Genomic DNA, 14,330 nt, shown 5'->3' on the forward strand with positions numbered 1-14,330 from the left:
GGACTTCTTGCTCCTTATGGGGACCCCTGCAGTTGAGATATCCTTTCTGATTTTTATCTGCCACACCTGGGTGTGAGGCCAGCCTGTTTCTCATCTCCACTCCTATTAGTCTCAATGTGGCTTCTTCTTTACATTCTTAGTCGTAGGACTTCTGTTCAGCTAGATTTTAGGTGGTTATGAATGATGATTTTTCTGTAGTTTAGTTGTAATTTTGATGTGGCTGTGGGAGGATGGGAGTACCACATTTACCTACGCTGCCATCTTGGCCAGAAGACTGTTTTTGTTTTTTCAGGCAAGATCTATTAATGTTAGTAATCTGGTTGCTCAGAAGTGACCAGACCAGGTGAAAACCGGCTGCTGTCCCCTAGGTCTAAGAGTTTTAAAAGGAAAAGTTATCCTAGGAAGGAAAGGGAGCCTATGTAAGGATGTTCTAAGTTTAGGTGTTTGGTGAGTGGTGTAGCAGTATAATACAGAGGTTCTCTAGGTGGGGCTGGTCTCCCTTCTCTTCCTTCAATCAGTGTTGAAGACATGCCTTTGTTTTTTAGTTTCCAAATGCCATTTATTATGTTCCAACCCACTATTTGGCTTCTGATTAAATACATGTATTTTAATTGTTTTAGAGAGAAAGAATTTTATAGGTACTAACCTGTTTGCCTCTACCCTGTTTGGATCTACCCACAACCTCCTTTTATATTCCTTCCTTGCACTCTCTGTCTTTCAAGTCTTTGTACTAATTACTTATAAAAATTTAAACCTCAACTGTTTGCAGTACAAATGTATGTTTTTAATTAAAGTTATCGGGTTGACATTGGTTAATAAAATTATATAGGTTTTAACTGTACAATTCTATGATATATCATTTGTATATTGCATTGTGTGCCAACAACCACCCAAACTAGCAATGTATTTTGATCTAATAGTTATATTTTGTGACAGGGTCCATAAAAGATTACTTCTGGTTTCTTTTTCTATCAGGAGACTATCCACCCTGAAAGTGTATATTCTTATTGAAATAGTGGAACAAATTGATTAATTGATTTGGAGTGGCCATGCCCTTGGTTTGGAATGGGCTTGGAATTTAAAACAAAACAAAACAAAACTAGATACATCTTCTGGCCAGGTTGAGGCAAGTTATATGGTGTCTTTGAGAGTCTCCAGAACTCTGAATCTAATCAAGATAAGAAGCATAGAACAGCTGAAAGGAATCACAGGTATTCTCAGGCACATGTAGCAAACATGGCCCAAGTTTCCTGGGGTGGAATATAGCAAAACCCTTAAAATTCTGATTATGAGCCTAGAAAAATCTGATTAACTTTGGCTATGAAACTGAAAGTATACCATCTAAACCCGTGGAAGAGTTTACATTAAATTAAAAGTAATGGAATAAGAAAAACTTTTAGGACAGTCCACACTTAATCTTGTCAAAGGTCATTGTTACAAACTAAAAGTAGAGAGAAGTGATTTTTTTTAAGTAAAAAAAAAACACAACCCACCCATGTTTCTTGAGCTTTCTGTTTTTATTTAGACAGCGCAGTAAGCTATGTTTAAAACATTTGATGGGCTTCTATCTTTGTACCTTCTAACTTATTTTCCCTAGCACAATTGTATACATGTAATTCTGTGTTGTCTAAAAGAGAAGGTAAAGCCTGGCCAATGTGGCTCAGTGGTTGAGGCTCGACTTCTGAACCAGGAGGTCACGGTTCGATTCCTGGTCAGAGCACATGCCCAGGAGGGGGTGTGCAGCAGGAGGCAGCTGATCAATGATTTTCTCTCATCATTGATGTTTCTATTTCTCTCTCCCTCTCCCTTTCTTTCTGAAACCAATTAAAAAGAGAGAGAGAGAGAGAAGGTAAACTATACTGTGCCTGAGAAGTAAGGTGGTAACAAAATATTGTGGGCTTCTAAAGAGAGTTCAAGGTAACTCATAAAAAGGCTTTTAAAATTATTTTTCATTTTGCAGGGATTGTTGTCTGTGAGGCACCTAACAACAAATTAGATAAATTCACGGGAATTCTCTCTTGGAAGGACAGTGAGCACTCCCTCAACAATGAGAAGATAATCCTGAGGGGCTGTGTCCTGAGAAACACCAGCTGGTGTTTTGGAATGGTTATTTTTGCAGGTAAAGCTGACTGCTGAGGATTGGTTGGGGTGTGTGTGTGTGTGGGAAATCCCTTTCTGACATCTGGGGCTCTCCAGGCTAGATGAACACAGTGCTTTCGTTTACCTGCATTGACTGCAGAGTGCAGGACACTGGGGGAAGACACCAATGCTCTGGAAATAATCTGTGTGGTCCCACTGTGTAAGGAACCACTGACATCATGAACTTATTCCTAAGGCTGCTTGGCCTTGAGTTACTAGTGGGTGGTAGATGCCTACAGTTTAATTTCTCCTTCTTTAACCCCATCTCAATCATGTTCATCATATATGTATTAATCAACTTGCCTTTAAAGTGGGGAAATACTACGAAAGAAATCCCCCTGCTCTGCTGTTAATTTTGTAGTCTGCAAAAGTCAAATAATTCTTTTGGAAAAGCTTTCTTGGAGCTTCTGCAATCATTTTTGCTTATATTCCAAAGCTTCTTCTGTTATTCGTCAATACGACAGTGAGCCCTGGAAAGTCTGTGTGATGGAGGTGGGGTGGGAATCAGGGGAGAGAGGGGAGGTACCTCTTCTTCTTCCTGCTGGCCACTCTTCCATTCTCTATATTATTTCAACGGGCCCAAGGTGGCCCTCTCCTGCTAAGGAAGCTTACAGTAGCACCATTTCATAAAGACACTCAGATTGTACTCATGGCTTCAATTGCCAGCCCTTGATTTTTAAAAATTCTGTTTATTGTGACACCAAATTAAGATATGTTTTGGGCCCGTGGACTATATGTGCAATCAAAATTGGAATGTTTTTCTTAACTGACTTTCCTCAACAACAACAAAATGTTCATTAAAGACTCAAAAGGGTTCCAAATCTGGAAAAGTCCTCCCATTTCTTTCTAAATGCTCTCAGCTGTGGGTGTTAGCAAGGTTCTTGCTGCTTGGGACATTGCCATTGAAAGGACTTGGGAAATCCCTGGAAATGAGGCAGTGCACGTGCTTTTATCTGGGAATGAGTCTGGTTTAATAATTCTCTCATCAGATGCTTTCATTCTTTTGTCATGGAAATAAACCTATGTTATATATTTCTTCATTTGCATCTTTCTTGCATTGAGTAAAAAGAGAGAGCCAAGCTTATACACTAACCTTCGTTTACCTTCCTACTTAATAAAGGAGAGACTTATTGAAGGTGCTCTGATGGGAAGGACCCTCCTAGTTTGCTCTCTGTCATCATGGAGATGGAAATGCTTCATCCTAGGAATGGGCTGTAGCCCAACATTTTGTTTGCATTTATATGATCTTGTTTGAAAAGATGGATTCAGGACTATGGTTCAGCTACAGCATGTTAAGCTAGGACAGCTGCTGTGAAGCATACAGGGGCCAAGTTTTCCTTCATAAGGTTGACTCTATGGGAAAATGCTCCTACATAGAAGGAAGTGGGGTGGTAAGTTGAGCAGGTCTCCCTCTAAGTAGTATAACAGAAAGTTTGCACAATTTTGCATTGGACAGATCTGGGTTCAGACTTGTTTACCAGCTGTAGGATGTTAAACTTTGGTCACTGAAACTTCCAAACCTTTAGTTTTCTGCTCTAAATGGGGATAATAATAAGTACATTAGATAGTCATTGTGAAAACTCAGTGAGACAATGCATATGGGAAGGGGATGCTTGGCAAATGTTTTCCTTTCTTCATTGCTTCTTCCTTCTTTTGGCATCAATTCGGAGTGCATAGGCTGAGATTGAGAAAATGTACTGCTCTTTGGATCTTGGCAGAGGGAAGTCAGGGGAACACCCTCTTCTTTTGTGATGTGGCCTGGATGTTTCCTGGCAGGAAACCTTCATTTGGCAGATATTTGTAATGCAGAAAATGCCTCCATTGTTTTTAATATGGGCACAAATGTTGATAAAAAGCTTTACTAGAATGATGGCAGGCAGAGCAATGGATGGTTTCATCAATGTCAAAGTTGCACAGATGACTGTCTCAGAACCCCTAAGTCTTGAGACATCTAATTTGGGGAACTAGTTCCAGGTAAACACCTAGATCAGTGATGGCGAACCTATGACAAGCGTGTCAGCACTGACACGCGTAGCCATTTCTGATGACACGCGGCTGCTGAGGCGGCCGCATGCCGAGGATGAAACATTGTTGCTCTTGAGGATGAAACATTTGCGAAATAATGTTTTTTCCTCAAAGTGGCACACTACCCGAGTTATGCTCAGTTTTTTGGTGAAGTTTGACACACAAAGCTCAAAAGGTTGCCCATCACTGACCTAGATGTTCTGACAGTTATCCAAAATAAATTGTTAACTATTCTTTCTGTGTTATTACTCTAATTATACCTACCATTGAGGATTATTTAAGGAATATAGTAGAGACAGACATGGTTTACTTTACAAATCTATAATTTATGAGGGTCTAATGTACATTAACACCTAGGCCATGCCTGCCTGGTAATGACTTTTCCTTTGTACCCAAGAGAGGAGAAACTCTGGTTTCTGAGGGTAGGATACTTATTCATTTAAGGCGTTCACTCCATCTTGGCACATAGTAGTTTTTTTGTGTGTGTGAGTGTGTGTGTGTGTGTGTGTGTGTGTGTGTGCTGAATGTCTTCTATTTGCCCCTCCAGACCTACTATCACCCTTCTCCACTCTTCTCTCTGGCCTAGAGGCTGACTTGCATGGTTTACACTCATAGGTTTCCTTGAACTTTGGCTTTTATTTGGGCCATGGTCATTGGAGATCCCTGGGAAGAGATAGATCAAAGAGAGAAGGAAGGTTGAGATATAAAGGAAGGTTGAGGTATTTATTCTTTCTGACTGTCTCCCTGAAGTCACTTCAAGTTAGCTGGGTCCCTCAATATAAAGTTACTCTTCTTCTAAAGGCTGCAAATTCTACATTCCTCTTTCCTTTAAAGTCTAGTAACAACTCTCTCCCTTCAGCCCCTCCCTTCTGGCTTAGATAGAAATGTCTTGATTGCTACTAAGTCATTGGTTTCTTTCTTAACCTTTTGCTTTCCATGCACACTTTTGTATAGTCCCTTTATAAATAAACCTTTCTCTAATTATTCTTGTTCAATGTGTCATCTATTTCCTGTTTGGACTCTGAATGAGTCATCATCTTAAATACACATTGATTAAATGAGTCAGTGAAGTAATGAGTTAATGGACTATTTCATATAATTTTTAAAATAGCGTTCAAGAGCAAGAGATTAAGAGTTAGCTAAATCTGGGTTCAAATTCTGGCTCTGACACCTGCTAGAAAAGAAATACTAGGCAAGTTACTTAAATTCTTTAAACCTCAGGTTCATTATTAGTAAACTAAGGATAACTAATTTGTTGGCTTATTTTAAGCATTAGCTGAGAAAAATAGATAAAGAGCACATATGTATATTGCCTACCACATAGTAGGTGCTTAATAAATTAATTCATTAAATAATTATTGAGTGCCTACTATGTGTCAGGCACTATACTAATTACTCATTTGTGATGAAGAATGCGACTAAAACAAATATAGTTCCTTCACTCATGTGGTTTTGGGTCTAATAGGAGACAGATACTTTAATGTCAAACAATTGTAGTCTTAACTATAGAATCCAAATGGAGATGAGTACTCTGAAGAAAAAGAACATGGATTCACAAGAGTATATAATGCAGGAATATGAAAGGAAAGAGCAAATTCACTAAAAGGCACATTATAGGTAAAGAACCTATCGCAGGCATGAGGATGGTGAGGTAAAAAATAAAACCTAAGCAGGCCAGGGTGGAGCATAGAGAGCAAGGAGGCTAGAGATGAATGAGTGCCTAGAGACATGCGTGAGGGCTGGACCATGTAGGGCCTTGTGGTCCATCTCCAGGATTTTGGTCTTTATCCTAAGAACATTGGGAAGCCATTGCAAGTTTTCAAACTGATGATCTGTGTTTAGGTGTTAAATTTCAAAAGTTCACTCTTGACTACAGTGCTTGCAAAGGTGATAAATAGCAGATCCCAGAAAAATGTATGATTGTGTTAGGGAATGAGGAAAAATATTGATTAGAGTTGGGGGAAGAGTGGATTTAGGGAGACAAAGTTACTTTGGATTAGAGTGTGAGTCATGGAGCTAGATTAGACTCCTAGGTTTCTGTCAGCTTTCACAACTGGATGAGAATTGGTGCCCTTTGCTAAGGTGAGGAACTTTGGAGCATGGAGACCATGGAGTATAGAAATGGACATATGCCTGGAGATTACAAGTTGGGCTGGACAAGGGCCACTTGAGAAGCCTAAGAAAGATTCAGGTGAAGATGTCATATGGGCAATTACATATAGGGATTTAAATATATGGGTTTTTAGAGCTCAGGGGCAATTTGAGCTGGAGATATACATTTGGTCTATAAATGATAATGGGAGTTGTGGTCTTAGGTGAGATTTTCCAGGGAAGGTTGACTGAAAACATAGAGAAGATGGCCTCTACAAGCTTAATGAGTCCCAGTATTTCATGGCTGAGTAGAGAGTGGTGGTCATCATGGAACACAAACAAGGAGCTACCAAAGAGGTAGGAGGAAAAGCAGGAGAACATTGTAACAATGTGTGTTTCAAAAAGATGGAATAGACAACAGCCAAAGGCTGCTGAGATGTCAAAAAAGGCATAGAAGATATTGATGATAGCACCGGATCTGTTGAGTGGAGTGATTGGCCTAGAAACTAGGTTGAGTAATGAGTAAGAGATGAAGAAACAAGGACTGTTGAGTATAGAAAAGTCTTTCAAGAGATGTAGCTTTGAAGGCAAGAAAATATGTGTATATCAACCTCTGTGCTGTGGATATCTATAAATATAAAAACCCAGTGACCGAATGGCAGAACGACCAGAGTGACTGGTCGACCAGTCACTATGATGCGCACTGACCACCAGGGGCAGACACTCAATGCAGGAGCTGCCCCCTGGTGGTCAGTGTGCTCCCACAGTGGGAATGCCACTTGGATGACCTGGATGAGCGGCATTCCCACAGCAGGAGCAGCCGCTCAGAGGGTTGGTGCACAGCTGCTTGGCTGACTGGGATGATTGGTGCTCCCACAGCAAGCCAATCCCCACAGGCCACGCCCTTCACCAGTGCACGAGTCATGCACTGGGCCTCTAATATTTAAATAAATGCTTAGAAATACATTAAATAGGTTCTTTGCTAGTCTGGTGTGCATGTATGACTAAGAAATGTAAATTTTAGCACACAGCTGTTGTGGGGGGGGGGGCGGTGAAGGATTAGAAAAGACAGACAAGAGAATAAAGCTGGGGCTAGGTGGAATGCTGACCTCTGATTAGAGAGATAGTGCCACAGCCTGCAAGCCGAGTCTTTATTTTATAGCCAGATTCCACAAGGCAAAGTAAGGGCATGGTCAAGATGTTTACAACATTCTCATGGGTTTCGAATCTACTCAATTACATGCACCTGATCAAGCTTTGTTTACTTGCTGCACCTCCTGCAGCCTATATCACTTAGCCACCTGGGAGCTGCTCTCCACATCTCCCCCTTTTTTTTTCCTGTTTTTAAACACTTCTATTTACATCATCAAAAGCTCTAGGCAAATTATGCAGCATAACCAAGACATAACAAAACTCTGGCTATTAATAAAACAATAACAGAACAATGCCAATGCAGCACAGCAATAAGAGAAATCAAACTACAGACAGGTTAACATTTTCAGAACTATTTCTACAAAATGAAAGTTTCTTTTGCTGCTGGAGTATATCTTATTCAGAGTCCTCATATTTGGCTGTGCAAGACTTTACAGAAAACTGGCAGCTCACCAACACTAGCATAGCTGGAAACATGGCTGAGGGAGTAGCTTCCACTCCTTGCTTTTCTACCATCTACTGGGTCTCAGTTGCTAACTTCTTCAGCTGACCATGTCGGCACCTTGGTCCCTTGTGTAGCCTCTGCATCACAACTCTCAGTCTTTTGAATGGAGGGACAAGGAGTTTCCTGGGTCCCCTGCACCTCCTCCAGCCACCAGTGCTGCTTCTCCGTCTCCTCAATGAGGAGGCCCCACAGCGGCCACAGGTTGGTGAGCCTCTGCGGGATGGCCTTGACATTCAGGCTGCTGCTGTCGTGATGATGCTCTGGCTCCTTTTGAAGATGCCATCAATGTGAAGATGTCATTGATGCAAGGCTGGTGCCCCTGGATTTCCTCCTGGAGTGTCTGATCTTTCTTTATAGTACTCAGTATATCACTTAGTCACCTGGGAGCCACTCTCCACAGTGATCTTTACTATAAAAGAAATATTTCCTACCCTCATTGTCCACATAATTCTAATAAATGATTTGAGAAAATGTGGGTGGCCTCCTTTACACAGAAGTGGCTGGGAATAGGGCACTGGGGTACAATTTTCAACTCAAGACAGTGAATTGTTCTGAGACCCAATCTTTGCTTCAATTTCTCTTCAAAGTATTAGGTGTACCAGTTAATAATGCGGATTTTATAATCAAAGAAAACACGATAATTTCAAGAGAAACATCAAAAGTGCTTTATTCAAAGTAATGTCCATTGCTAGCTACATATTTCCCCCATCTTTCAGGTAATTTGTGGATCTGTCTCAATAGAACTTTTCTTGTTTTGAGGCAAACCATTCAGAGACCCCATTTTCTACTTCTTTGTACGTTTTGAAGTGCTGCTCAGAAAGTGCATGTGCCATCAATCAGAACAAGTGGTAATCTGAAGGAGCAAGGTCTGGTGAATATGGCAGGTGGGTTAATACTTCCCAGGCAAGATCTTTTAATGTGTCTTTAACTGGTTTTGAAATGTGTGATGTTGCGTTATCATGAAGCAAAATTATTTTGCCATGTCTTCTGGCCCATTCTGATCGTTTTACAATCAAAGCATGGCTCAAATTGATTATTTGTTGTCAGTAGCGATCAGAATTAATGGTTTCACCTGGTTTTAGAAGCTCATAATACACTACACCTTCCTGATCCCACCAAATGCAGAGCATTGTCTTCTTTCCAAAGCCATTTGGCCTTGCAGTCGATGTTGATGGTTGATCTGGATCAACCCTTGATTTTGTGCATTTGGGATTCTCAAAATAAATCCACTTTTCATCGCCAGTCATAATTCAGTGCAAAAAAAGGCTTTCTTTCGTGCCGTTGAAGCAACATTTTACTGATGACTTTTTCGGTTTTCCATTTGTCTTTTGTTTAGTTGATGTGGCACCCATTTTTCTTCCTTTAAAATCTTTCACATTATTTGTAAATGATCGGAAATTGTTTGCTGAGCAATGTTTAATCTTTCTGCAAGTTGTTTTTGAGTTTGACATGCATCTTCATCCAATAATGCTTATAATTGTTGGTCTTCAAACTTTTTTAGTTGACCTGGACGTTCTTTGTCTTTCACATCGAAATCATCACTTGTAAAGCATTTAAACCAGTGTTCACAAGCATCTTGAGATGGAGCATGTTCACCATAAGCTTCCCTTAGTATTCAGCAGCACTTTTCTTCAAAATAAACTAATGAATTAAAACTTCCCGCAAATGCTCTCTTTTTTGGCACAAAATTCGAAATTTTTAAGCGTAAAAATATCTATGATATTAACACCTTCAGAAAATTTGACATATGAAGTTTTGAAGTGTGTTGTCAATACAACAAAATAGCATACATATCAAATCGCATATATATCAACATATGTGTAACTTCATCTATTGAAAAAAATCCGCATTATTAACCACTACACCTAGTAAATGGAAGTCTTTAAGGGTTGCTCATTTTACCCTGACTTTTGAAATGGAGTAAATTTTATGTGTGCCTCCCATCCTTTCTTTTATTTCTCTTCCTCTCCTATATTAAATGGCTTCATGAATTGAAAATAATCTGGGGGGAAGATTATGTGGAGAGGGAAAACCAGAGAAATTGGGTATAATTAAAATTTAATCACTTCTATTTAGCATCTTTTTTGCCCATAAGAAATCTCTTTAGAAATATAGTCTAATATTCTCCTTTGTTAATTACCTAATAATCTACTTCTAAGGAAGTTAATAATATTCTTAGAATTCCTTGAACAAGGCACTTAGTGTATCATGAGATAATGTATTGCATTTACCTGAAATTAATCTAACACAAGATTAAAACAATTCTTGCCGTTACATGAAGTACATATTATATACACAGTATGTAATACATAGTAAAGATTTAAATTATCTTCTCACTAGAAGCCCAGTGCATGAAATCGCACGGCCCTGCCCACCCATGTGTGCCTCGCCGTGCACGCAGCCTTCTGGTGACCAGTCTTTGGTCATTATGGTGTTATGACCACTGGGTTTTTATTATATAGATGCATGGTTTGTAGTTATTCTAGTTTCTCTATTAAAGGCATCTCAAATCTTTTTGGGAAATAGATTCAGAATTTTATTTCTTATTTTAACTTTTCATTTTTTATGTTAGTGTTCTGAATTATATTTATTATTACAATAGAGGCTTGGTACATGAAATTTGTGCATGGGTGGGGTCCCTAGGTCTGGCCAGCAATCAGGGCCAATAGGGACCAGGCTGATCAAGGTCGGGCCAGAAAGAAGGCAACGGTCTCCAGGCCAGGCGCGGAAGGAATGGCCGCCGGCCGCTGCTGCCATAGTTGGTGCCCCACCACCATGCTGTTTCCCATCTCCCTCCCTCCTCCTTCCCTCGCTGCTGCGCTGCCACTGTGGCGGGTGGGTGGCGGGCCAATCAGGCCTGCTGGCTCCCAGGAGGGATGGGCACAAGAGGTTGGCCACTGACCCCAAGGAGGGAGCTGGCCCTTAGCCCCCCTGAAAAAGGGGCCATGTCTGCCGCCACCCACCCCAGTTCCCTGTCCCAGCCTGGGGGCCAGGGGAAGTGATCGAGGGAGGTTGGCCAGCTGGGGGAGGGGAGGGACAGTGAGAGGTTAGCTGGCGGAAGGAGGTTGGCTGTGGGAGTACACTGACCATCAGGCGGCAGCTCCTGCATTGAGTGTCTTCCCCCTGGTAGCCAGTGCACTTCATAACGACCGGTCATTCTGGTTGTTCCAGCTGCTTAGGCTTTTATATATATAGATTCTTTATAACATTTTCAAATTATTCATCACTTTGATTGACTTAATTATTTTTAACTGCTCCAAACTACAAAGATATTTGTACACAGATTTTGAAAAAATAACATTTCTTAAATATTTCAGCTACAAGTTCTCTCTGGATTTATTTTGTGCTAAGGAAACCAACTCTCTTGTAGTTTCCAGAGTTGTTGTTAAGCCACCAGTTGAGAATCAAATACAACTTGATAATGGGCCCTTGCTTGCTCTTGATCGAGGGAGGTTGGCCCCTGATCAAAAAGTTAAATTATTAAAAAATATATATTCTTTTATTTTCAGGTACATTTAACATGAGTAGGAATTCCTCCTCCTCCTCCCTATCATCATCATCATCTAATCATTTCACAGTTGTTATTAAAAACATTTTTTTTGCAGGTCCTGACACTAAACTAATGCAGAACAGTGGTAAGACAAAGTTTAAAAGGACAAGCATTGATAGATTGATGAATACTCTAGTATTATGGGTAAGTTACTATAACAAAAGTAGACAATATCACTAGTCATTGTTATATTAATACTAGCTTTCCCGTTGCAGGAAAAATCCTGCAATAGGATTTCCTGCTGCACTCTACCCCGCCTCCGTTCCTCCCTTGTTCGCCCTCGTTTCCTTTCGCCCCCAGCCTGCCTCCGCTGCACCTTTATCACCCGCCTCGCCTTCTCCTCCAGCCCACCCGCGTTTCCCTTCGCCCCCGGCCCCGCCTCCGCTCCGCCCGCCCTGCCTTCTCCTCCAGCCCGCCCGCGTTTCCCTTCACCCCCGGCCCCGCCTCTGCCCCGCCCTTCTCCTCCCCCAGCCCCGCCTCCGCCCCGCCCTTCTCCTTCCCCTGGCCCCGCCTCCGCCCCGCCCTTCTCCTCCCCCTGGCCCCGCCTCCACCCCGCCCTTCTCCTTCCCCCTGGCCCCGCCTCCGCCCCGCCCTTCCCCCAAGCTTTACTCCCTTCTGCAGCTGTTGGCTTCTTTGGATGCTGTCTTGATATGCAAATTAGCTGCCATCTTTGTTGGGGCAATTTGCATACTCATCCTGATTGGCTGGTGGGCGTGGCTTGGCTGGTGGGCGTGGCTTAGGTGTAGCGAAGGTGCGGTCAATTTGCATATTCGTCTATTATTAGATTAGATATTTCTTATATTTTGCTGGGAATTCTTTTAGAAGTCTACATTCTGCTTGTGTAGTGTGTATTGGGGATTCTGCATTTTGGGCTCAGTTATATAGCCCTCTACTTTCCAGATTATGATTTTTTTAACCATTGGTAGAGTTTCTTATGAGAGGTAGGTTAGTGTTTATGGAGCTTCATGGTCTTGTAAATTCTCCATATCCTAAAGATTTGTTTTTGAGAAACAAAACATAATTTTTAAGGTAGTTTGGTCTTTCTGTTGTCTTACTTTTGCTCACATCCTCTCAACATAGCTTATGGACAGGGCCAACTTCATGACTGTGTGACCTGTTCAGTTGCACAGCCTCCCCACTCTGAAAGGCCTCATGTTTGTTATTGATCTGCTGTCACTATGTAGGTGTTTTTTTAAAAAGAAATTATTAATAAATTTTGAACAAGGGAAGGTGTCACACGTTTTCATTTTGCACTGGGCCCTGAAAATCATGTAGCTGATTCTACTTATGAATTCTTTGACGCCTAAGTCACAGTTCTGCTTCATAAAGCCTTCTAAACCTCCTAGCTCATGGTTATTTCTTTCATCTGAATATTATTTCTCCTCTGAATTTTTTGAAATGATTTCCTCTACCACCCACTTACTAAAAACTGCCAGTTATTTCTTGTATCCTATCCTTTTTTTAGTTAGTCTCATGCTACCTTAGACTGTGGATCTGATTGTTATCTGATTTTTCATGTAATATTGCTTTGCCTCCTTATGAAGGGGTTAAGTTTCAGGACATTGACCTTGAAATATGAGGACAGTAACTTTGAACCATGTTCCCCCATCTGCCCCATCACAGACTCACAAGTAATTATTTGCTTAACTGATATGTAATGGTGAGATTCTGAATAAGGAAAGAAGGAAACAGACTTTTATTTGGACACAAAATATTGTCCAGGCTCTGTTTTACTTTAAGTATTATCCTCAGACCTGGACTTTTCTCCTCTCCTCTTGGGGCTGAATCCCTGGGTCAAGGGGACCTGCCCAGAAGGAGTCTGTGTTCCTCCTAGAATTTCCAACTTAAATGACCCTGAGCTCACTCCCAGGGTTTGTGTGGGGATTGTATATCTATCCACCACTGAGTAAAATTACTGGGTTGTGAGTCAAGGACTGTCCCAGCTTTTTGTACTAGACAATTGGATGATCGACTGGGTATTAGAAGCCGAGTCCGTCCTTAAATTCAGGCATTTAATGCTAACTATCACCAATTTTAATGCTCTTACAGTAATTCAGTTAAATTAATTTGTAGTATCAGCCATTGAAAGAAAGAGGATACTGTCAGTTAAATTAATTTGTAGTATCAGCCATTGAAAGAAAGAGGATACTGTGTGATACAGGTAGCACACTGGTAGGATTTCAGGGATTCACAATTCTACTTTTCTCTAATACATGGTTTTCTAATGTACTTTAAATTGCCTTTCCCCAAACTTTGTTTTCTTAATGTGGTTATCTTGTTCATGAGAGAAAAAAGAAGAGAGCAGTTCTAGAACATCTGAATATTCTTTCATGGAGGAGAAAGGAAATCGGAGGGAAATGCATTCCTTTTCTTTAGTCCCACTCCTCCCTCCATAGTGGTTGGTCTCTGCTCCTATCACAGTGTAGCAGGGCAAAGTCATTGAACACTAAGTTCAGCTCAGGTCTTACCTTGTTCACTGACGTTGTGTTCTTCCTCTTTAAAGCTGGAATTTTGGGCTCACAAGGAACCGACTTCGCAGTATTTCTGTTTGCTATACCTCCAAAATGTCTGCTTTGCTAATACTGATACTAATCACAATGTAAGAGTCAGCTAATTTTTAGGTTGCATCCTACATTTTTTTCTTATTTCAAAAGGAAAGTATATATGTCATGAAATCTTTTAATTAATCCTTATCTTTCTTGTTGACCTTAGGTAAGTATTGTGTAGCTAGAACTGTGGCCAAAAGATTTGCTCAGTCTGGGACAGTTATTGAATTTTTTTTTCCCTTTTGCTTTTGTGCTCGGGTGATTATATAACTTATTTAAACATGATACTTTTGAAGGGGGAAGGAAGGAACCCTACTCCTAG

General features: G+C 40.9%; 1 protein-coding gene across 1 annotated transcript in view; it reads left to right on the forward strand.

Moving 5' to 3' along the window:
* The window catches only part of ATP8B4 (ATPase phospholipid transporting 8B4 (putative)), a 219,869-nt gene that overhangs the window by 108,152 nt on the left and 97,387 nt on the right, over positions 1–14,330 (forward strand). The window contains exons 11-12 of the mRNA XM_028147700.2: positions 1,961–2,119; positions 11,518–11,606. Coding sequence (XP_028003501.2) covers positions 1,961–2,119; positions 11,518–11,606 — 248 coding nt within the window. The remainder of the gene's footprint in view (positions 1–1,960; positions 2,120–11,517; positions 11,607–14,330) is intronic.

The sequence above is a fragment of the Eptesicus fuscus genome, chromosome 5 (assembly GCF_027574615.1).
Source record: "Eptesicus fuscus isolate TK198812 chromosome 5, DD_ASM_mEF_20220401, whole genome shotgun sequence".
Taxonomy (NCBI): Eukaryota; Metazoa; Chordata; class Mammalia; order Chiroptera; family Vespertilionidae; genus Eptesicus; species Eptesicus fuscus.